Genomic DNA, 25,499 nt, shown 5'->3' with positions numbered 1-25,499 from the left:
TCTCCGGCTGCTCACTATCAAAACAGCCTTCGTGGCAACCACAAATGCCAGGAGAGTAAGTGAAATGCAGGCTTCATCATCAAAACTGCCGCATCTCACTGTATATCCTGATAAAGTTGTTCTCAGAACTCGTGCCTCTTTCCTCCCCAAAGTGGTGACCCCTTTCCATCTGGGTCAGAACATCACCATGCCCACCTTCTTTGTTCCACTGCATCCCCCTAAAGAAGAGGAGTAACTCCACCGGCTCGACCCAAAAAGAGCATTGTCGTTCTACCTTGATTGCAAAAAAGAGTTCTGGGTGGATGTCCAACTCTTTGTAGGGTACGTTGGTGCAAAGAAGGGACAGGCAGTTCAGAAACAAACCATTTTGCGCTGGTTCTGTTTTAAAATCTGCTATGCATTGTCTAAGAAGCAGCCTCTTGAGGGCTTGAGAGTTCACACTACAAGGGGAAAAGCTGCTACAACAGTGTTAGCTCGTGGTGTGACGGTCCTAGACATCTGCCAGGCGACAACATGGGCTTCTTTGCACATGTTCGCAAGGCAATACTGCCTGGATAGCCAGTTGAGGAGAGATGGACATTTTGCTCGCTTGGTCCTACAGGACTTTCTTGTATAAAGTAAATGTCCACAGCCCACCGCCAGGAGGTTACAGCTTGAGTATCTATTCTAAGGTAAGGAATCTGCAGCAAGAAGTCTTTCAGATGAATAAGTTACTTACCTTCATTAACAAATTATCTGGTAGAGACTCAATCTAGCTGCAGATATATACTATGTATTTTCAGATTTTTACCCTTTTTCCAGGGCATGTAATTTTGCACAGACAATCAGCAAAAGTTGTTTTTTCCATGACTTCGCTTCTGGCGTGGGAAGTTGTGGAAAAGAAATGACGTACGGTGCTTGGGTGGTGCCTATTTAGAAGACTGTGACGTCACAGATGGCTCCAACGACACTGAAGACGCCACACAGAGTCAGACGACGCACGCGGATCCGAATGACGCCACCCTACGAACGTACTGCTCAGCAGAAAAATTCCGAAGCTGACACCAGGGAATTCTAAGGTAAGGAATATGCAGCTAGATAGAGTCTCTACCACATAATTCAATATCGAAGGTAAGTAACTTCTTCAATAAAACCATAGGTGCCCACCACGCACTAGGCCAGGTTCTTCCACTAGCGACTAAGAGGTGCTTAAAGGGTCTGGTCACTTGGGGAGCATGTGACCAGTTGTCTTGTTTTGGGAAAGAAACAGTGGCAGTGGGGACCCAGTGCACTTCAGTTGTTGATGCATCTAAAAGCCAGGCGAAAAGTGTGTGGGAAGTACTGCAGCCAGAACCCAACTCCATAGAGAAGGTGAGTAACTTGTCCTTTTTGTCTGTATTCACACCATGAAACTGTTCTTTTGCATTATCTTGAGGGGCAGTGTATGCAAAACTAAACAGATTTTCTTAAATTTGATAAGTGATGCCTTTTATTGGAACTAATGTTAATTTACATTGCGTGACCCTATTTATTTTGCCATTCTTTAACCTATTTGTTTTTTTATATTTTCAACTCTAATTATAATCTCTCTCTTCAGGTTTATCAAAAGCTACAAAAAATTTGGCTGTCCTCTTGAAAGGTAAACCCACTCTTTTGTTCATTTTTGTCAAATGAAGTGTATTATGAAAGCCAGTTATCTGATAGATAATACTGGTTGCAGATTCCACTGGATCCAGATATTTGTCTTCAAACAGTACCCTTGGCACTGTTAGGTGGTATCGCTCGACTCTGCATGGTCCTTGGCATCGTGGTCGCAATGATGACGTTGCGGTAGTGTATATAAGCACCACCCGGGCGCGCTATCATCAGTTCTTTCTTTCCGCGCCAGCCTATGCGCAGATCCGGAGAGAGCTACCCTCAGTTGTTTTTTTTACTGACTTCGATGGTTTTGCTTAGTTTTTTTTTACACTTTTTTTGGTGCGTCGAGGATGTCACGTAAGACCGGTTTCAAGCTGGGTGACTCCCATCACCTCATGATGCAGGTGACAGATCCGCACCTCGTGTGCTAGTGGTGTCTGAAGCACGGCCATGACCTGAAGTCGTGCTCTCAGTGCCGGGCCATGAACCCAAAGGCTTTGAGGGACCAGTTCCTAAAGCTCCTGGCATCCCGGTGCTCAGTTCCGTGTAACTCCCGGTCTTGCTCGAGAGGAAGGTCACGAGACAGCTCGCTGAGGCATCAGTACTCTTATTCATCCCACTCTAAGTCCTCAGGAAATTCAGGTCACAAGAAGAAGAAGAAATGTTCTTCGACTTCACCCCATCACTCGTATGATGCGACTCTGTAAGAGCGTTGACGCTCTAGGCCTCCATCCCCGGTGCCTGCTTCTGGGTCGGCTCTGCGCCTCCCCGTGTTTCCGGGAGCCAGAGCCACCCCTGTCCAACTCAAGTAGTTTTTTGAAGCCATGTGCCTTATTTTTTTGGCAGGCTGACCCTCCTGCTAAGCCTTTGTACCCAGGAGGGTCGGAGTGTGCCCCCTCGAGTTCTGCACCAGAGGTTCTGGCCCCAGCTTGTGATGGCCCCTGAGAATCTGTTATCAGATCTGTGCCAACGCGACCTTCCCCAGCGCCGGCAAAGACATCTACACTTCTGACATCCGTTGGGCCCATAATTGATGTTGACCCCATACTTCTACCTGACTCTGACTCGGAGCCAGACCAATGTTGCTCAACGCCGGTTCCTTCTCTGATAGGGCCTACATTCCCTTATTCTTATGGGTACATGCATGGGAGAAGTGTGGAGGGGTCGGTGGACCCTTCAAATTTCCAGCTGAAAGACCCAGAGGACTGGGCGCAGGAACTGGGCGAAGCTAACAGTCTTGATACCTCTCCTAATGCTGGCATACTTTCTCTCCCTACCATGGCTACGGAAGAGGGAGCGTTGTATTCCATGGTTGTGGGAAAGGCAGCTGAGGTCTTTGGCTTTGAACTACCTTCTTTTTGGCATGGTTACACCCACTTTTTGCGTATCATCAGTGTGCTTAGACTGTTTTCACTGGGATCTTGCTAACCAGGACCCAAGTGATTGTGCTCTCTCCCTATAAATTTGGTTGCATAGGACTTTGCACACCCCACAATTGGCATACTGGTGTCCCTTTATAAGTCCCTAGTGGTAGGAAGCTGGCTCTGTATTTACTGTCTCAAAGTGAGAGATAGTGTGCATAGAGTCCAGGGGTTCCCCTTAGAGGTTGATATTGGCAATAATAGATAATACTAATTCTCTATTTGTGGTACTGTGGTCGAGCAGTTAGGCTTATTAGAGGTTAATGTTAAGCAATAAATGGGAACACACACTCAGACTTAATTCCAGGCCAATAGGTTTTTATATAGAAAAATATTCTTAATTTATTTTAGAACCACAGGATTCAGATATCAAGTAAGTACATAAATTGTAAGGTACTTGGCATAGGTAAATATAGAACTTTGAATGAAAACAGTAATGTACACAGTTTGTCATAAAATGGCAATATGCTATTTTAGAAGTGGACACAGTGCAAAATTCAGCAACACAAAAGGATGATGGACGGAGTGCTGAACAATGCAAACACTCACCCCCAGTCACAGACCTGGGTTTAATCCATCGTTCTTTTGCTCACCATGCCACCCCAGTTTGGACCCAGCCATATGCAAATCAGTCTTGACCCTGTGCCTCATGGGAACAGTCGAGCCTGAACTGCCAGGCCAGATCCTCCCTGGGGGAGGTAATAAAGGTTAGTTTGTCAGGTAAGTAAAGCACTTACAAGTTTAGTCTCCGGGGCATAGGCAGCCCACTGCTGGGGGTTCAAGCTAACCCCAAACACCCAGCACCAGCAACACAGGGCCGGTCAGGTGCAGAGGTCAAAGAGGAGCCCAAATACCTTAGACGCCTATGGAGTCTAGGGGTGCTCCGGTTCCTGTCTGCTAGCTGGTAAGTACCTGCGTTCTCTGGGAGCAGACCAGTGGGGTTTTGTAGTGCACTGGGGGGGTCCCAAACAGACATACAAACTACACCCTCAGCGGCACAGGGGCAGCCGTGTGCAGTGTGTAAACAAAGCGTCAGGTTTGTGATTGAAATAAATGGAGGAACCCGGGGGTCACTCTGGCGATGCAGGCAGGGCACAGGGGGGCTTCTCGGGCCAGCCATCGACTGGGCAAAGATGAGGGCCGCCTGCTGGTCACTCCACAGGTAGTTGGTTCCTCTAGGGCCTGGGGGCTGCAGGTGCAGTCATTGGGGGGGGGTGCAGGGAGGACGTCTCCGGGTGGACACTTCGTGTGAGTTGCCTGTGGGTCCTCTCTGCAGTGTTGGTTTCTCTGGACAAGGGCAGGGTGCAGAGTGTTGGGGACTCACACTTCAGGAGTGATGTGGGAGTCCCTTTAAGATGGTTTCTTCTTGTTGCTTTGGACAAAGCTGCTGTCCACAGGAGTTTCTTGGTCCTTTGGAATTACAGGGCAGTCCTCTGAGTCAGCAGAGGTGGCTGGGCCCGCTGGATGCGTAGCTGTTGCAGGTTCTATGAATCTGGAGACCGGTAGGTAGGTCTGGGGCCAAAGTAGTTGTCGTCTCCTCCTTCTCTGCAGGGTTTTCAGGTCAGCAGTCCTTCTTGTTAGGTCGTCAGGAATCTGATTTACTGGGTTCAGGGTTGCCCCTAAATACTAGAGTTAGGGGTATGTTTAGGGCTGGAGGGTAGTAGCCAATGGCTACTGTCCCTGAGGGTGGCACCACCTCCTTGTGCCTCCTCCCTTTGGTGGAGGGGGCACATCCCTAATCCTATTGGGCTAAATCCTCCAAAGCAAGATGGAGGATTTTCTAAGAAAGGGGTCACCTCAGCTCTGGACACCTTAGGGGCTGTCCTGACTGGAGGGGGAGTCCTCATTGTTTTTCTCAATATCTCCTCTGGACTTGCTGCCAAAAGTAGGGGCTGAGTCCGGGGGGCGGGCACCTTAACTAGCTGGAGTGCCCTGGGGCGTTGCAACACCAGGCTTGAGTCTTTGAGGCTCACAGCCAGGTGTTACAGTTCCTGCAGGGGGAGGTTTGAGGCACCTCCACCCAAGACAGGCTTTGTTCCTGGTCACAGAGTGCACAAAGGCACTCCCCCCATGTGGCCAGAAACTGGTCTGGAAGGGGCAGGCTGGCAGAGAGTGGTCAGCCTAGCACTAGCAGACAGGCTGGCATGCAGGGGGCATCTCTAAGATGCCCTCTGAGTGCATTTCTCAATAAATCTCACACTGGCATCAGTGTTTTATTTTTCTGAGAGGTTTGATACCAAACTTCCCAGTATTCAGTGTAGCCATTATGGAACTGTGGAGTGTGTGTTTGGCAAGCTCCCAGACCATATACTCTTTATGGCTACCCTGCCCTTATAATTTCTAAGAACTGGCTTAGTGTAGTAGGGGATTAGTGCTCATGCAGCTATGCCCTCACCTGTTGTATAGTGCACCCTGCCTTAGGGCTGTGAGGCCTACTAGAGGGGTGACTAATCTATGGGGAGTGCCATGTTGTCTTAGTCTTTTCCTCCCCACCAGCACACACAAGCTGTGAGGCAGTGTGCATGTGCTGAGTGAGGGGTCCCCAGGGTGGCATAATACCTGCTGCAGCCCTTAGAGACTTTCCCTAGCCACAGGGCCCTCGGTACCAGGGGTACCATTTAAAAGGGACTTATCTGTGTGCCAGGGCTGTTCCAATTGTGGGAACAAAGGTACAGTTTAGGAAAATAACACTGGTGCTGGGGTCTGGTTATATCATAACTGGCATCAACAAAAGGCAAACATGTCAACAGATGCATTTTCCTACAGTCTCTCTACCAGAAAGGATGTCACTGAGGTAAGTGATTGTTCTTCAGTGTTCTGTCTAAAATTTTGACCACGTCAAGGGGTTTCTGTAGGGTTTTTGTCCTCTGGCTAGCTTATGCTTATTAAGAATACATTTTGCCTGCTTCATAAAAATTCTCTATTGCCTTGCCGCTATAATTTGTTTCATGTTATCGTCATAATTAGGAAGGCTAAGCATTGTTGTAAATGGTGTACATGGAAGAGACAAAGGTGAGGGACTCTGCTGTAGAGTGCAGTCAACGATATCAACTACTACTTAGGTTCTGTTGTGTTGAAGCTCAGGCACAACGTTTTATTAATTTAGTCTGTCTCACAGGACAGTGTTAATGGCTCAGCAGTCCAGAAGCCCTTTACTTTGATATCTTAGAACAGGTAAGGGTTTTCTGTTTTTTCCTGCTGCTTGTCAAATGGGCTGTCCACTTTCTCTTGTGAACCTCCGAAAATGTTAGGTTTTCTTGGGGGACTTGAGGAGGGTTTGGCATTAGCAACTCTGCAAGTCCAAATAGCTGATGTTTCAGCATTCAGTTATGTTTAGAGTGGCTTTGCTGTGGTGAAACCCTTGTCACTGCAATACTTGATGGTTTTCTCCACATTGTTAGGGATCCTTTACCAGATATGATCTGCATTTGATCTTATAACCTTTCACTAAAGTGTGAATAAAATCCCATCCAAGGTCATATTAAAATATATTTCCATGAAGATGATGTTATGTTCTGGTGCTTATCACCTTTCCCTTTGTATTAGCACCTTTCTCTTGTATTACGTGAATAGAATTGGAGGTACTTTAGTAGCTTAGCCTTGGTTTCCTTCCAGAAGTACAGCTACTCCCACCAAAGGTGTAGTCAGGCGCCCTTCTTCATTAGGTGCTGATTCTTCTGGTTCATTCTCCACATCCTGATTCTCACAGAAAAATGTTTTTGCATCCCCTAGATCGCAGCTATGTCATTTGGAGCTCTGTCTTGAGAACCGTGCCTTTCGCTTTCACTGTTAAGCGCTTTGTGTCATTTCTGACAAAACATCAAGGGGAAAAGACAATGGTGGCTACTTTATGGTCATGGGCCTTACAGATTATTTTTACTTAGGAAATGGGATGAGTTGCTATACTGTATGTACTTTGCCACTGTTCCACTAGTTTTATGTGAGCCTGTTTGGCTGAAAATAGAAAAGTATCCATGTCATGTCTGTAGATAAAGTAACATTGACATTTTCTAGCACATTTGTGTCACATTGCATTCTCGAAGAGCATTTGCATTTTGGCCTTTTTGTTGATAGTATATTAATAAACGTGATGTTTATTAAGCAGTTTGAATCTTGCCTGTTGGGTTGAAGGCTAATTGTAGCTCCATTCTCGGCTGCATGACTGTGCCCTTGTTTCTTATCAGTAATCTTCAAAAGAAAGTAGTCCTATTGCTCCTTGTCACAGACTCTGTCCCCTGAGGCAGCAGTGTCTGTCACAACTTTATTACGTCACAGATGGGATAGACGTAACATGGAATTCTGGTCGAGGTTCTACATACACTTTAATTTGAATGGAATAAGAATTATTAGTTTACTTTCTGTAGTTAAATGATACACACATCACAGGGTAGCGTCCAAACATATTTAACAAATTGTGAAGACTCAGTATACTTAGGAATACATGTTTTGGGGGCTAGTTAATTCTGCAAGACTTCAACTTTCTGCAGGCTCCTCTTCCACAAATGGCCAATTGTGCCACAACTTATAAAGATTTCAAAGACTGTGACATAATGCTTCCTTCAACAATATCTGATTTGCACTCAGTGTAAAGACCAACAAGCCGAAGGTGCTGCTCAGTATATTGCTGTATTGTTTGAATAGTCAAAGCTACTCTGCTTCATTTTCTGTGCTGATGGCAGTACTGTTTAAAATCAAGGCATTACATGCGGCAATATCTTACAGAATGTATGTTATGGTACAGCACATTGTTCTGTTCTGTGCAAAGCTCTTGAATATTCCACAATAGTGAAAGGCGCACTGTTTGGTGCCCTTACTGAGAAACTCAACTCCAACAGCAAGTTAAGCGCACCAATATTTGATCAAAAGACTATGTGTGAATGTCTATTTTTCTGTTGTACTTGTGCCCTAAAGTTAGTTCAATGGATATGCATGCTGCTGAAAACTTTTTAATACTGATAATCTGCATTTTTACCGCACCTATTATTGTAAAGAATTATTTTGTAACATATTTTTGTATTTCGTTTACAGATTAGATGCTATTGCTAGAGATTCTGAATTGGTTGATAAATCGGAGACTGACCTCCGACGGCTAGGGGAGTTAGTTCACAGTGGTTGTATTAAAGCACTGAAAGACAGTTCTTCGGGACAAGAAAGAGCAGGTATGTCACTGAATAACATTTTGCACACATCAGTTTTAAAATGTTTGTGAGCTGACTAAATCATCATGTGTCAAAGCTCTGCCCATGTGATGGACTCCAATCACCACTTACCTGTAGATCCAAATAATGATGCAAGAGTTATGTCGTACCCACTAGTCTCTCCACATCAAAAGTGATGAACATGACCAAGACTGCACCCAACTATGAAATCAAAGGGGGCGGAGGGGCGTGGCATAGTTATATGAGAGAAGGCACACAAGAAACATTGATTTGTAGTCACACAACTCATCTCGTCAGAGGTGCTCAAGGTTTTTTGCAACCCAAAAAAGGGACAGCGTTATTTGTTTATACTAAACAGAACACAGGACTATTGTTACTTTCTGCATTTACATCAAATTCAGATGTGAAGTTTTTTATTTTTTTTATTTTCATGGCTTTCTCATAAATGAAAATGTTTTACAGGAAATGAGGCATACACAACATTTACTCTAGTAACTGACATAGTATGGTAAACCTTCAGCATATCAGTGGTATAGTATCTTTATCTAATCAGACCCAAAAAGTCCTCTAGACTAGTTGTATTCCAATGTTCTAAAGCAGTTGTTTAATGCATCACAACTTGAGACACCAATCCGCAACTAAGATTTACACAGGGCCCACATAATACACTGCTGAGGCCCAAGGTTCAATTGTTGAGGCACAACTTGGAGGGCGAAACAGAATCCCAGTATGTAGGTGCAGGGGACAATACAGGTGTCCTTCAGGAGTCACACAATCCCAACAAGTAATATCTAGCTGTATCTAATAGAGACTGTAGGAAGCTGGCCTTGTGTGTGGTGGACACCTATTATAGGAAGTTGGCTCTGTATATACTATCTCAAAGTGAGAGATAGTGTGGCAGAGTCCAAGGGTTCCCCTTAGAGGTTGACAGTGGCAAAATTAGATAATACTAATGCTATGTTTTGTGATAGTGTGGTCGAGCAGTAGGCTTATCAGAGGATAGTGTTAAGCATTTGTTGTACATACACAGGCAATAAATGAAAACACACACTCAGATTTAAATCCAGGTCAATAGGTTTTCATATAGAAAAACATTATTTTCTTAATTTATTTTAGAACCACAAGATTCAGAATTTAAGTAAGTACATAAATTGTAAGGTTGTTGACATAGGTAAGTATGGAACTTTGAATTAAAACAGTAATTTTCACAGTTCAGGCAAAAATAGCTATTTTAAAAGTGGACACTGTGCAGAAATCAACAGTTCCTGTGGGAGGTAAGTATTGGTTTGTTTCTCAGGTAAGTAAAGCACTTACAAGTTCAGTCTCCTGGGCATAGGCGTCCCACCGTAGGGGTTCAAGTCAACCCCAAACACCCAGCACCAGCAACAGAGGGCCGGTCAGGTGCAGCGGTCAAAGTAGGGCCCAAATAACATAGGCACCTGTGGGGACCAGGGGTGCTCCAGTTCCAGTCTGCTGGCAGGTAAGTACCTGCGTCCTCTGGGAGCAGACCAGGGGTGTTTTGTAGAGCACTGCGGGGTCACAAACAGGCACACAAAATTCACCTTCAGCGACACAAGGGCGGCCGGGTGCAGTGTGTGAAGTAGGTGTCAGGATTCAGATAGGAATCAATGGAGAGACCCGGGGGGCACTCTAGCGATGGAGGCAGGGCACAGGGGGGCTTCTCGGGCCAGCCACCGACTGGGCATGGATGAGGGCAGCCTGTTGGTCACTCCTTCACCAGTAGTTGGTTCCTCTCGGGTCTGGGGGCTGCGGGGGCAGTGCTTCTTCCAGGCGTCGGGTACTTTGTTACTGCGCAGTTGCGGTCAGGGGGAGCCTCTGGATCCTCTCTGCAGGCGTCGCTGTCGGGGTGGAGGGAGGTCGTCTCAGGGTGTCCACGTCGTTGGAGTCACCTGGGGGTCCTCTCTGCGGTGTTGGTTCTTCTGGAGACGAGCCGGGGGCACCGGGTGCAGTGTGTGGAGACTCACGCTTCCGGAGTGAGGCTGGAGTCTCACGCTTCCGGAGTGAGGCTGGAGTCTCTATAAAGATGGTTTCTTTGTTGCAGTTTTGGACTGAGCCGCTGTCCACAGGAGCTTCTTGGTCGTTTGGTTGCAGGTCAATCCTCTGAGTCCTCAGAGGTCGCTGGTCCCGCTGGATGCGTCAAGGTGCAAGTTCTTTGAGTCTGCAGTCAGACTGGTAGGACTGGGGCCAAGTCAGTTGTGGTCTCCGTCGTCTCTGCGGGGCTTTCAGGTCAGCAGTCCTCCTTCTTGTTTCAGGTTTCAGGAATCTGATTCCCTGGGTTCAAGGTTGCCCCTAAATACTCAATTTAGGTGTGTGTTTAGGCAGGGGTGTGGAATTTATTAAAATATCTTCTTGTCCAGGGGACAGGTTGCTTCTCAAATCTACTTGTCCTGTAAAAAGATCTACTTGTCCCTTTGGTGCCATGTAGTGTGGCGACAAATTATGGCAGCAATCTCATTATGTAAGAGCTCTGATAATAGCCTCTCTGATTATGCCAGGGCTACTACCATAATAGGGCTTGAATACTTGCAGTTTCAATCCCTACTGTAGCAATTTCCTTATTTTGCCACCTTTCTGCAGGAAGCAGTAAGCAATAGTTCCAGGGCTGGAATGCCTTTGAGTCTGCAAACCTACTAACCTGCACGTTTTAAAGATTTTCACCAGCTTCTCTCTAATATTTTCCCATAATAAGAAAGGTTGGACATTTACTCCGGACAATGGCAGAATTAGAACTTCTTCCAGGGTTGGGAAGAAAGTGGCCGGAGGGAAAATGAACTTGCAGATGCTCAATAGATTTTCACATGAGCAAATCTACACATGCGTATTTACCCATGCTAAAATACAGTTCACAAATATTTTATACGGGTACGACATATACCATGGGTGCACTTTTGTGACTTTCTTTAAGAATTTGGGGCCACATGTAGGTAGGTTCAGATTTGCGACCCGCAAATTGCGAGTCGCAAATCCGAATGTAGGATGGTGTCCCTGACACCATCTGTGATTCGCAAGGGCTTCGCAAATGCCCACCTAGTGAATAATCATGAGGTGGGTCGCAATTTACGACCCCCTTGCGAATAGCGGCCCTCACAGGGATGGTGGCCTGCTGGAGACAGCAGACCACCATGTCTGTGTCTGCTTCCTTAAAGGAAAACGAGGTGCATTACAAAAACGAAAAATGAAACGTTTTTGTTTCATTTTTTCAGAGCAGGCAGTGGTCCGCAGGACCACTGCCTGCTCTGAAAAAAATGTTTACAGTGACATTCACAATGGGGAAGGGGTCCCATGGGGACCCCTTCCCTTTTGCGAAAGTGTTAGCACCCATTTGAAATGGGTGCAAACTGCGATTGGTTTGCGCCCGCGTTCGCGGTCACAAATCAATCCTACATTGCACTGCGAGTCACAATTAGGAAGGGAACACCCCTTCCTAATTGCGACTCGCAAACCCATTTTGCGATTCGGTAACCAGGTTACTGAATCGCAAAACTGGGTTTGTGCATCGCAATGTGCTTTTTGCACGTCGCAAACAGCGAAAGTCGCTGTTTGTGACATGCAAAAAGCTACCTACATGTGGGTCTTGGTCCCTAATTAGGTCTGGTGTTAACAAAGACATTTTGTTTAATAAAAATTTCTATTTCTCTCTCTTTTGGCTGGCTTTACTGTGAGTGATTGCATTCTGCTCTTCCACAAGGAGCATATTGGCACACAAAGTAGTTTTGTTCAGTGTCAGGAACTACAGTGGCAATCAGTGACGTAACGAAACTGGAGGTTGCCCCTTTGCAAAGAACATGGAGGAGCCCCCTCTCCAGACTCACTCAGGGCAGGTGCTGTGCTAAAGGGGCCCCCTGGAGGGCGGCTGCGGGGCCTTTGTTTTGCCACTGGTGGCAACATGTGCTTTTAGAGTTCAAAAAATTTGGTTTTTTTTTTTGGCAGTGTTTGTTACAATGTTGAGGGCCTGGTAGCTCCCACAACAATAAAGTGTTACAAAAGCCATGTCAAAACAAGACACGCATTGATGAAACTAAAAGACTTATAAAAATATGTCAGATCAGTTGGCTTTGTCAGTGTTTGTTTATTTTCATGCTTCCCATATTCGTGTTGGAAATTGTTACACTGATTTTCCATTAGAAATATTTTTGGGAAATACTAGCATGCATCAACACATTTTACTAAATGACACTTCATTTGCATCTAATCAGAGAGCATTCTGGGAGCATTATACTTAGCCTCATAGCCTAAAGTTTTCGAACATGTGTATACACAGCTGTTTTTTTTTGTACTGGAACCAACGTCAGTAGTGAAGTGTGACCTTAAAACATTTATTTACAGCACTCACCCTAATAATCAAGGCTTTCAAATAATGAACCATAAATACAAGTTCGAACAGCATTATCTATTGGAAACACATTACCTCAACTGCAGAGAGTTCCACTCTCTGTAAACAGGCAGCCAAAGGGTTTGTGCTGCAGAGGGTTGGGCCTACTTGTCCCAAGGACAAAGTAAACATAAAAACTTGTTGCCCTTGACCCCAAACAAGATGTCCTGGGCGTCGGGCGATAGGAATTCCACATCCCTGGTTTAGGTCTGGGGGGCAGTAGCCAATGGCTACTGTCCTGGAGGGTGGCTTGCACCCTCTTTGTGCCTCCTCCCTGTGGGGAGCGGGGCACATCCCTAATCCTATTGGAGGGAATCCTCCAAAATAAGGAGGAGGATTTCCTAAGGCAGGGGTCACCTCAGCTCAGGACACTTTAGGGGCTGTCCTGACTGGTGGATGACTCCTCCTTGTTTTTCTCATTATCTCCTCCGGACTTAACGCCAGAAGTGGGGGCTGTGTCCAGAGGGGCGGGAACCTCCACTAGCTGTAGTGCCCTGGGGCGCTGTAACACCAGGCTTGAGCATTTGAGGCTCACCGCCAGGTGTTACAGTTCCTGCAGGGGGAGATGTGAAGCACCTCCACCCAGTACAGACCTTGTTCCTTGCCACAGAGTGACAGACACTCTCCCCATGTGGCCAGAAACCTGTCTGGGTGTGGCAGGCTGGCAGAAACTGGTCAGCCTAACACTAGTAGTTGGACTGGTATACAGGGGGCATCTCTAAGATGCCCTCTGTGTGCTTTTTTCAATACGTCCCACACTGGCATCAGTGTGAATTTATTGTGCTGAGAAGTTTGATACCAAACTTCCCAGAATTCAGTGTAGCCATTATGGAACTGTGGAGTTCGTGTTTGACAGACTCCCAAACCATATTCTCTTTATGGCTACCCTGCACTTACAATGTCTAAGGTTTGGCTTAGACACTGTAGGGGCATAGTGCTCATGCAACTATGCCCTCACCTGTGGTATAGTGCACCCTGCCTTAGGGCTGTAAGGCCTGCAAGAGGGGTGACTTACCTATGCCACAGGCAGTGGGTTGTGGACATGGCATCCTGAGGTGGATGCCATGTCGACTTAGTCATTTTCTCCCCACCAGCGCACACCAGCTGTAAGGCAGTGTGCATGTGCTGAGTGAGGGGTCCCCAGGGTGGCATAATACATGCTGCAGCCCTTAGAGACCTTCCCTGGCATCAGGGCCCTTGGTACAAGGGGTACGATTTACAAGGGACTTATCTGTGTGTCAGGGCTGTGCCAATTGTGGAGACAAAGGTACAGTTTAGGGAAAGAACACTGGTGCTGAGGCCTGGTAAGCCGGGTCCCAGCACTCTTTCAATCATAACGACTCCTGTTTTGCACACTGCCCCCGGCCGCCCCTGTGCTGCTGAGGGTGTGCTTTGTGTGCCTACTTGTGTCCCCCCAAGTGCTCTACAAAACCCCCCTGGTCTGCCCCCCAAGGACGCAGGTACTTACATTCTGGCAGACTGGAACCGGAGCACCCCTGTTCTCCATCGGCGCCTATGTGTTTTGGGCACCTCTTTGACCTCTGCACCTGACTGGCCCTGAGCTGCTGGTGTGGTAACTTTGGGGTTGCCTTGAACCCCCAACGGTGAGCTGCCTATGCCCCAGAACTGAGACTTGTAAGTGTTTAACTTACCTCCTAATCTAACCTTTACTTACGTCCCCCAGGAACTGTTGATTTTTGCACTGTGTCCACTTTGAAAATAGCTTATTGACATTTTTACAAAGACTGTATATGATATTGCTTTTATTAAAAGTTCCTAAAGTATCTAAGTGAAGTACATTACATTTAAAGGGTTTACTTTAAATCTTGAACCTGTGGTTCTTAAAATAAACTAACAAAAGATATTTTTCAAAATAAAAACCTATTAGCCTGGAGTAAGTCTTTGAGTGTGTGTTCCTCATTTATTGCCTGTGTGTGTGTACAACAAATGCTTAACACTACCCTCTGATAAGCCTACTGCTCGACCACACTAACACAAAATAGAGCATTAGAATTATCTAATTTTGCCACTATCTTACCTCTGAGGGTAACCCGTGGACTCTGTGCACACTATTTCTTACTTTGAAATAGTAGATACAGAGCCAACTTCCTACAGTAACCATGGCATGAGAGAGACTTTTTTCCACACCTATGGTGCTGGCACCTTATACCAGGTCCAGGCAAACCCCTATTAGTAAATGAAGACGGTGTCTAGAAAGCCAGGGCTCTCTAGATGTAGCTGTGAATGAACAGGCAAGAGTTATTTAGGAGGAGTTGGGCTCGGAGTGTAACAAGTTGTTTTTCTTCAAAGAAGCTTTATTGAGTCACAAGATCGAGTGACTTCTCCTCTCGGTGATAGTGCACATGGGCATAAAGTCCTTTGTTAGATTGTTTTCCCGCATGCAGGTGAGGTAAGGAGTGAAGTAATGTATATGTACATATATATAGTAAGAAGAGAAGATGTCCATGCAATGTATATTCATAGTTACATAAAGAAAGTACTATAACGGCTACAGGCTTCCGGGGAGGAGGGAGGGCCTATGGGGTTCGGATGTGTTCCCTCTCGCTCCCGTAGTTCTCGGTTCGGTACTATCTGAACTTCTCTATCTTTCCTTTGAACGTTGATCTCGTTTTTGAACGCGTTTTCCTAACTACACTCGATCCAATTATATCATCGAGATCAACTAAATGCCCTTTCAGGCAACCGCGCCCTTCTCGTACCTTTTCGGGCCTACTGCGTTACAGGCTCATGGATCGGACTCCATTTCAATTTAACCCTTGGTGCCACGCCAAGTTCCCCTACACCGACCAACACTCGGTGTGCAACCTCTGCCTCTCTCCCGACCACAAGGGAGAAACCAGTGAAGCATGCTGATCCTTCTGCTCCAAGAAGACACTGCGGAATCGGAGAACGCATCCGCTAGAGATGGCATTGAAGTTGCCTAAACAAATGCCCTACATTTTCAGTGAGGAACAGGCACACACTGCAGTTTCCATCACAGACTCTGATTCCAACCGTGATTCCTGCGGTGCAGTACGTGAGTACGCCAGCCCCTTCCCATCAACAAAAACATTCCAAAAAGTCATCACAATTGGTTTTGGGTCCACCACTGCTTGCCAGCCATAGTTGGACCGAAAAGTTACATCTCGACGACCGGCCCTTGGGTTCGGCGTCAAAGAAGACCAAAATGCATTTGACCGCACAGACTGCCACGCCTGTTTCAGGCTCTTCGGAGCCGGAAAAACTTTCATCTGCTTCAGAGTCCACATTTTCAGCCTGATTAAAGCAGTCAGTCACCAAGCTTTCGGAGCTTAAAATTGTGGCAAAGAATTATGCTCCATCGGTAGAAGAATCAACAGATATTAGGCCCATACTTCAAGTGATGGACCATAAACAACAAAATATCCATATCCATAAGGATACTCGAAACACTATTGCCTCTGTTCCTTCTATAACCAAAAGGAAACTATCTTTACAAGAAAGTTTGGAAGCTTCTGCCTTCACCTGATAAAATCTTCAAACACAAGGAGAAAACAAAGACAGTACATCAGGCTTCACCACCGCATTCTCCTTTGCTTCCCACTTCACCAACTGATACTACTCCACCACTGCCACCTACACAGTTTTCTATGCAATCTCCAGCATCCTCACATAGGGATTATATGGGTGACAGTACTTATACGGTAGACCCATGGGATTTGAATGACCCAGACCCTATGCCATCCAATGACCCTGTTCTATATCCCTCTAGGCCATCTCCACCTGAATACACCACGGCCTATAATCAGGTTATTGCTAGAGCAGCCACATACCACAATGTGCAGATGCACTCAGATCCAGTAGAGGATGATTTTTTATTCAGCACGCTATCCTCTACACACAAGGAGTACCAGTGTTTACCAATGCTTCAGAGCATGCTAAAACATACTGATGTTTAAAGAGCCATTGAAGGCAAGGGTACTCACACCTAGAGCTGCAAAAAATATAAATCTGCAGCATCAGATCCACTCTTTATCATTCAGCAGTTGCCACCTGATTCCTTTGTTGTGAGTGCAGCAAGAAAGTGGGCAGTCAGTCAGTCCACCGAGGATGCTCCTCCCTCCGATGAGGACGGCCGTAAAATTGATGCAGCAGGCAAAAAAAGGAACCCTAAAAACGGCACAGCAGGTACTCGCAGGAGGACAGGCTATCTCCAATAACCAGATTAGATCCAGCCTAGATTCAGCAGACACCGCAGCTAGGAGTATAAACCCTAGCATAATAATCAGGAGGCATGCTTGGTTTAAATCCTCGGAATTTAAACCTGAGATACAACAAGCGGTCCTTAACATGCTGTTTAACAAACAGCAATTATTTGGACCAGAGGTGGATACCACCATGGAAAAATTAAAAAAGGACTCTAACACAACTAAGGCCATGGGTGGCCTTTACGCGACACCTGTTCGGGGTACTTTTTGCAGGCCCCAATTCAGAGGGGGGTTTAAACCCCAAACATCAGAGGCCTCTACGTCCCAACAAAAGCAGGGACAACAGTATTACTCTAGGGGATCTTTCAAGGGATCCTATAGAGGACACAACTTTAGAGGCAGGGGGAAATCCACTGCCACAAGAGGTGCCTCCACTGCATCAAAGCATTGACTTTGTCAGCATCCCCACGCAGCACACATCTCCTGTGGGAGGAAGACTGCAGCATTTTTACAATCAATGGCACAACATTACATCAAAACAGTGGGTACTATCAATTATCCACAGTGGTTATTGCCTAGAACTCATCTCCACCACACCAAATACCCCCCCCCCCCCCCTCGCTCACACAGTCTTTCTGCAGAACACCTAGTTCTGTTAAAACAAGAGGTACAATCACTTGTACTCAAAGGTGCATAGTAGGTAACTCAACAAGGGACAGGAGTAAATTCTCTATACTTCCTCATACCAAAGAAAGATGGCACTCTCAGACCATTCCTCAAACTCAAACCTCTCAATCAATATATTCTCTCAGAGCATTTCCACATGGTCACTCTTCTGGATGTCATTCTTTTACTCCAAAAGCAAGACTACATGACAGCATTAGATTTAAAAGATGCTTATTTCCATAGTCGCATACATCCAGCACATCGCAAACACTTAAGGTTTGTGAAAGCAGGCAAACACTACCAATTCAAAGTGCGACCCTTTGGAGTAACAACAGCACCCAGGGTATTTACCAAATGCCTAGGAGTGGACTACTGGCTCATAAAAGCCAGCACCATTTAAACCTGTCAGCAACACACACAATCGATACCCTACACAGTCTAGGGTTCCCCATCAATTACCAGCCAGTGCAAATGCAACCATATCTGGGGGCAATTCTGAAATCTCAGTCAGCATTAGCTTACCCAAACCCACAGAGAATTCAAGCGTTTCACAGTCTCTTATCTCAGCTACAATACAATAAAACGTACACAGAAAGATTTATTATGAAACTATTGGGAATGATGGCATCGTGCATAGCAATAGTGCCCAATGCACGTCTAAACATGAGACCCCTACAACAGTGTCTTTCGCAACAATGTTCTTAGGCACAGGGTCAACTTCAAGATGTAGTGTTGTTTTGCCTGCCAGACTTACAACTCTCTGCAGTGGTGGAATCACACCAATTTATCAAAAGGGCAGCCATTTCAGTACCCTGTGCCAAAGACCATAATCACCACAGATGCATCAATGACAGGCTGGGGTGCCTATCTCAACAGTCTTACTATAAAGGGAGAATGGGGCTCAGTCCAGCAAACTTACCACATAAACCACTTGGAATTGCTAGCAGTGTTCTGAGCACTCAAAGCATTCCAACCACAGATCAAACACAAGACAGTGTTAATAAGAACAGACAACATGACAACAATGTATTATCTGCAAAAACAGGAGGGAGGGGGCAATACACTCATCCAAATTGTCCCTTCTAGCACAGACAATTTGAAAATGGGCAATTCACAAGTTCTTTCAACTACTAGCAGAGTATATCCCAGGAATACACAACCAGCTAGCGGACCTCTTAAGCAGGACGCAGCAACAAATACACGAATGAGAGATACACCAACAAGTAATTCAACAGTACTTTCATTTGTGGGGAACACCAGGATAGACCTTTTTGCAACAAGCAAAAATGCAAAATGCCCAAACTTTGCATCCAGGTACCCACACCCTCGATCCACGGGCAATGCTCTATGGATCAGTTGGTCAGGGATATTTGCTTACGCTTTTCCCCTCTCCCATTAATTCCATTTCTGGCCAACAATATACATCACACTTCCCTCGCTATAATACTCATAGCTCCCACGTGGGCACGTCAACACTGGTACACAGCACTATTGGATCTATCTGTAGTACCACATCACAAGCTCCCAAGCAGACCGGACCTCTTGTCTCAAAACAAGGGTCATATCAGGCATCCCAATCCCAGTATGCTCAACCTGGCGATTTGGCTCCTGAGGTCATAGAGTTTGGACATCTACAGCTTCCATCAGTGTGTGCACATTTCAAAGGAAGCATGTAAACCTACAACCAGACAGTGCTATGCAGCTAAATAGAAATGTTTTGTAAATCACTGTCAACCCAAAAACATTGATTCACTTAAAGCATCACTACAGGATATTGTCTGTTATTAGCATCACTTACAAAAAGAAAATCTTGCATACTCATCTATTAAAATTAATTTAACACCAATATCACCTTACCTCCAAAACAGATAGCATACTTCCCTGTTTAGAATTCCTGTAATAAATGATTTTATAGAAGGCCTTAACAGAGTTATTCCACCTAGAGTACCACCAGCTCCTGCCTGGAGTCTTAACATCGGGCTCACAAGGCTTATGAGTCCACCATTTGAACCCATGCATTCTTGCACCCTTGAATTTCTCTCATGGAAGGTTGCTTTCCTAGTAGCTATTACTTCCTTAAGAAGAGTTAGTGAAATTCAAGTATTCACTTTAGAAGGACCTTTCTTCCAAATTCACAAACATAAAATAGTACTTAGGACAAACCCAAAATTCCTACCCAAAGTGGTTTCACCATTTCACATCAATCAATCAGTGGAATTGCCACTCTTCTTTTCAGCCAGATTCAGTTGCTGAAAGGGCTCCTCACACTCTTGATGTCAAAAGAGCTCTCATGTATTAAATAGTTAGAACAAAAGATTGCAGAAAATCTATACAACTTTTTGTGGCTTTTCAGCAACCTCAAGAGTAATCCTATTTCAAAACAATGGTTAGCTAGATGGATAGTAAAGTGTATTCAAAGTTGCTGCCTTAAAGCTAAAAGGCAGCTATTAGTAGCTCCTAGAAAGAAAGGTGCTTCCATGGCATTCTTAGGAAACATACCAGTGGCAGACATATGCAAAGCAGCCACATGGTCCACACCACACACATTTACTAACCATTACTGTGTGACTGTGTTATCTTGACAACAAGCAAACGTTGGTCAAACAGAGCTTAAAACATTATTTCAAGCTACTCAAACTCTTACAGGCTAGCCACTGCTTAATTTTGGAGGGGACTGCTTTTCAGTTTATGCAAAGCATGTGTATCTGCAGCTACACATGCCATTGAACAGAAAATGTCACTTACCCAGTGGACATCTGTTTGTGGCAAGTAGTGCTGCAGATTCACATAGGCCCTCCCTCCTCCCCGGAAGCCTGTAGCCGTTATAGTACTTTCTTTATGTAACTATGAATATACATTGCATGGACATCTTCTCTTCTTACTATATATATGTACATATACATTACTTCACTCCTTACCTCACCTGCATGCGGGAAAACAATCTAACAAAGGACTCAATGCCCATTTGCACTATCACCGAGAGGAGGAATCACTCGATCTTGTGAATCGAAAAAGCTTCTGCGAAGAAAAACAACTTGTAACACTCCAAGCACAATACTTGATGGCGGACTTATGCAAAGCATGTGAATCTGCAGTGCTACATGCCACGAACTAATGTTGTAGGAAAGTGTCACTGTCGGCCGCCTCTGTGCCGCTAAAGGTGTGTGGTCGGTGCCGGTGAGGCACTAAACACACACCTACTTGTGGCCCCTCCAGTGCTCTTTTAATCCACCCTGGTCTGCCCTCTGAGCTGGTACTTACCTGCATGCAGACCTGATTCCGAGTACACCCTGTCTCCATAGAAGCCCATGTTAAATTTGTTCAACTTTGACCTCTACACCCGACTGGCCCTGTGTTCCTGGTGGTGGGTGTTTTTGTGGTTAGCTTGAGCCCCAGCTGGTGGAGTTCCTAAAACCTGGAGACGGAAAATGTTAGTGTTGTACTTACCGATAAAACAACCTAACATTTCTTCCCCCCAGGAAGTGTTCCTGAAAATTGTATTGTGTCCATTTTTAAAACCGATTATTGCCAATAATTCAAAAACTGTATTACTTACCTATTTCAAAGTACTGTTGATAGCTGTGTGAAATACAAAACTTTTAAGGTACTTACCTGCAACCTGAATCTTGTGGTTCTAAAAATAAATTAAGAAAATATATGTTCGATGGCATCTGTCGCTGTAGATACGCATGTTCTGCAATAGCTCGCCATCTGGTGTTGGGCCGGAGTGTTACAAGTTGTTTTTCTTCGAAGAAGTCTTTCGAGTCACGGGACCGAGTGACTCCTCCTTTTGTCTCCATTGCGCATGGGCGTCGACTCCATCTTCGATTGTTTTTTTTCCGCCATCGGGTTCGGACGTGTTCCTGTCGCTCCGAGTTTCGGAACGGAAAATTAGCTAATTTCGGAAGATTTTCGTCGGTATTGTTGCGTTCGGGATCGGCGTACTTAGATTCCACACCGCATCGAAGATCGAAGAGCTCCGGTGCCCTTCGGGGTAGTTTTTCGATCCTCCGTCGGGGCCTGGTCGGCCCGACCGCGTGCTGAAGAACGCCGATGGAACGGACCCCGTTCCGTTTCTGCCCCAAATGCCACAATAAATACCCCTACACAGACCAACACTTGGTCTGCAACCTGTGCCTGTCACCTGAGCACAGCGAAGACACCTGCGAGGCCTGTCGTGCGTTCCGGTCCCGAAAAACACTCCGAGACCGTCGAGCCAGAAGACTTCAAATGGCGTCCGCACCGACAGCCCAACGGGAGTTCGAGGAACAGGAAGAAGAAGGTACCTTCTCGATCCAAGACTCAGACTCCGAAGGATTCGACGACACACAAACCGTGAGTAAGACGTCGAAAACCACACAAAGAAACATTTACAAGGCCCAGGGGACGCCACTGCCACCAGGCCATGGCTCCACCCATAAATTCGGTGACCGACCGTCGGCACCGAAAAAGGCCAAAACAGTGCCGAGATCGTCCGACTCCGGTCGAGACACCGGCACGCAGCCTTCTCGGGACCGAGAAAGTGCTGGAGACAAGCCTCGACACCGAGATGCCGGTGTGGACACGGCTCGACGCCGAGACAGCGGCACCGAAACAGATCGACGCCGAGAGGTTTCGGCCCCGAAAAGGAAAAAAGTCACCTCGGAGCCGAAAAAACACGCAGACAAAGTTTCGACGCCGAAACAAACTGCAAGCGACCCAGCTTCAGGCTCTTATACAGAAGAGCACTCGCTGACCTCCCAAATGCAAAAGCATAGGTTTGAGGAAGAGCTACAAGCAACTGATGTGGACCATACGCAAAAGCGTATCTTCATTCAGCAGGGGACAGGAAAAATAAGCACCCTTCCCCCCATTAGGAGAAAGAGGAGGTTGGAGTTCCAGACGGAACAAGCACCACAACCAAAAGTGGTTAAAAGAATTACACCACCACCCTCTCCTCCGCCCGTGATTAACGTTTCACCAGCACAAACTCCATCTCACTCCCCAGCTCACACCACCATGAGCCAGGGTGACCAAGATCAGGACGCATGGGACCTATACGACGCCCCAGTGTCAGATAACAGCCCGGAGGCCTACCCTACAAAGCCATCTCCACCAGAAGACAGCACCGCGTACTCTCAGGTGGTGGCTAGAGCAGCACAATTTCATAACGTAAGCCTCCACTCAGAACAAGTCGAGGATGATTTCTTGTTCAACACACTCTCCTCCACCCACAGCTCCTACCAAAGCCTGCCTATGCTCCCTGGTATGCTCCGGCACGCAAAAGACATATTTAAGGAGCCGGTCAAAAGTAGGGCAATCACACCAAGGGTGGAAAAGAAGTATAAGCCGCCTCCTACGGACCCGGCTTTCATCACTACACAGCTGCCACCAGACTCTGTTGTTGTAGGAGCAGCTAGGAAAAGGGCCAACTCTCACACATCTGGAGATGCACCACCCCCAGATAAAGAAAGCCGCAAGTTCGATGCAGCTGGTAAAAGAGTCGCAGCACAAGCTGCAAACCAGTGGCGCATCGCGAACTCCCAGGCACTACTTGCGCGCTATGACAGAGCCCACTGGGACGAGATGCAACATCTCATTGAACATCTGCCCAAGGACTTCCAAAATAGGGCGAAACAAGTGGTTCAGGAGGGACAGACCATCTCCAACAACCAGATACGTTCCTCCATGGACGCTGCAGATACAGCTGCACGGACAATTAATACATCTGTAACTATCAGACGGCATGCATGGCTCCGAACGTCTGGATTTAAACCAGAGATTCAACAAGCAGTTCTCAATATGCCTTTTAATGAAAAAGAACTGTTCGGTCCAGAAGTGGACACAGCGATTGAGAAACTCAAAAAAGATACGGACACTGCCAAAGCCATGGGCGCACTCTACTCCCCGCAGAGCAGAGGGAATTACAGCACATTCCGTAAAACGCCCTTTCGAGGGGGGTTTCGGGGTCAAAGCACACAAGCCAGCACCTCACAAGCAACACCGTCCACTTACCAGGGACAGTATAGAGGAGGTTTTCGGGGACAATATAGAGGAGGGCAATTCCCTAGAAATAGAGGGAGATTTCAAAGCCCCAAAACCCCTACTACTAAACAATGACTCACATGTCACTCACCCCCTCCACACAACACCAGTGGGGGGAAGAATAGGTCATTATTACAAAGCATGGGAGGAAATCACTACAGACACTTGGGTTCTAGCAATTATCCAACATGGTTATTGCATAGAATTTCTACAATTCCCTCCAAACATACCACCAAAAGCACAAAATTTAACAACACACCATTCCAATCTCCTGGAGATAGAAGTGCAGGCACTATTGCAAAAGAATGCAATCGAATTAGTGCCAAACACACAAATAAACACAGGAGTTTACTCACTGTACTTTCTGATACCAAAGAAGGACAAAACGCTGAGACCAATCCTAGACCTCAGAGTAGTAAACACTTTCATCAAATCAGACCACTTCCACATGGTCACACTACAAGAAGTATTGCCATTGCTAAAACTACACGACTACATGGCAACTTTAGACCTCAAGGATGCTTATTTCCATATACCAATACACCCATCGCACAGGAAATACCTAAGGTTTGTATTCAAAGGAATACATTACCAATTCAAGGTACTGCCTTTCGGATTAACAACCGCACCAAGAGTCTTTACCAAATGTCTAGCGGTAGTCGCTGCACACTTAAGAAGGCAGCAAATACATGTGTTCCCATATTTGGACGACTGGCTAATCAAGGCCCATTCGTTCATACAGTGCTCAAATCACACAAATCAGATCATACAAACCCTCTTCAAACTCGGGTTCACCGTCAATTTCACAAAATCCAAAATTCTGCCACGCAAGGTACAACAATACCTGGGAGCCATAATAGACACATCAAAGGGAGTAGCCACTCCAAGTCTACAAAGAATTCAAAATTTCAACACCATCATACAACGCATGTATCCAACACAAAAAATACAAGCAAACATGGTATTACAACTCCTAGGCATGATGTCATCATGCATAGCCATTGTCCCAAACGCAAGACTGCACATGAGGCCCTTACAACAGTGCCTAGCATCACAGTGGTCTCAAGCACAGGGTCACCTTCTAGATCTGGTGTTAATAGACCGCCAAACTTACCTCTCGCTTCTGTGGTGGAACAACATAAATTTAAACAAAGGGCGGCCTTTCCAAGACCCAGTGCCACAATACGTAATAACAACAGATGCTTCCATGACAGGGTGGGGAGCACACCTCGATCAACACAGCATACAAGGACAATGGAATGGACATCAAACAAAACTGCATATCAATCACCTAGAACTTCTAGCAGTTTTTCAAGCACTAAAAGCTTTCCAACCAATAATAGTTCACAAATACATTCTCGTCAAAACAGACAACATGACAACAATGTATTATCTAAACAAGCAGGGAGGGACGCACTCCACGCAGTTAAGCCTGCTAGCACAAAAAATTTGGCATTGGGCAATTCACAACCGAATTCGCCTGATTGCACAGTTTATACCAGGGATACAAAATCAACTCGCAGACAATCTCTCTCGAGATCACCAACAGGTCCACGAATGGGAAATTCACCCCCAAATTCTGAACACTTATTTCAAACTCTGGGGAACACCTCAGATAGACTTGTTTGCGACAAGGGAGAACGCAAAATGCCAAAACTTCGCATCCAGGTACCCACACAAACAATCCCAAGGCAATGCCCTATGGATGAACTGGTCAGGGATATTTGCTTACGCTTTTCCTCCTCTCCCTCTCCTTCCTTACCTGGTAAACAAACTCAGTCAAAGCAAACTCAAACTCATATTGATAGCACCAACTTGGGCAAGGCAACCCTGGTACACAACGCTGCTAGACCTATCAGTGGTACCCTGCATCAAATTGCCCAACAGGCCAGATCTGTTGACACAGCACAACCAAAAGATCAGACACCCAGATCCAGCATCGCTGAATCTAGCAATCTGGCTCCTGAAATCCTAGAATTCGGGCACTTACAACTTACCCAAGAATGTATGGAAGTCATAAAACAAGCAAGAA

General features: G+C 46.0%; 1 protein-coding gene across 3 annotated transcripts in view; it reads left to right on the top strand.

The window, feature by feature from the left end:
• Positions 1-25,499, top strand: part of CHD1 (chromodomain helicase DNA binding protein 1) — a 1,172,453-nt gene that overhangs the window by 686,531 nt on the left and 460,423 nt on the right. For all 3 annotated transcript variants that reach the window (XM_069225994.1, XM_069225985.1, XM_069225977.1), the window contains exons 25-26: positions 1,577-1,618; positions 8,067-8,197. In XM_069225994.1, coding sequence (XP_069082095.1) covers positions 1,577-1,618; positions 8,067-8,197 — 173 coding nt within the window. The remainder of the gene's footprint in view (positions 1-1,576; positions 1,619-8,066; positions 8,198-25,499) is intronic.

This window comes from Pleurodeles waltl, chromosome 1_1 (assembly GCF_031143425.1).
Source record: "Pleurodeles waltl isolate 20211129_DDA chromosome 1_1, aPleWal1.hap1.20221129, whole genome shotgun sequence".
In the NCBI taxonomy this organism is placed as follows: domain Eukaryota; kingdom Metazoa; phylum Chordata; class Amphibia; order Caudata; family Salamandridae; genus Pleurodeles; species Pleurodeles waltl.
Note: the sequence above shows the minus strand (reverse complement) of the source record. Positions and strands in the feature narration are given on the sequence as shown.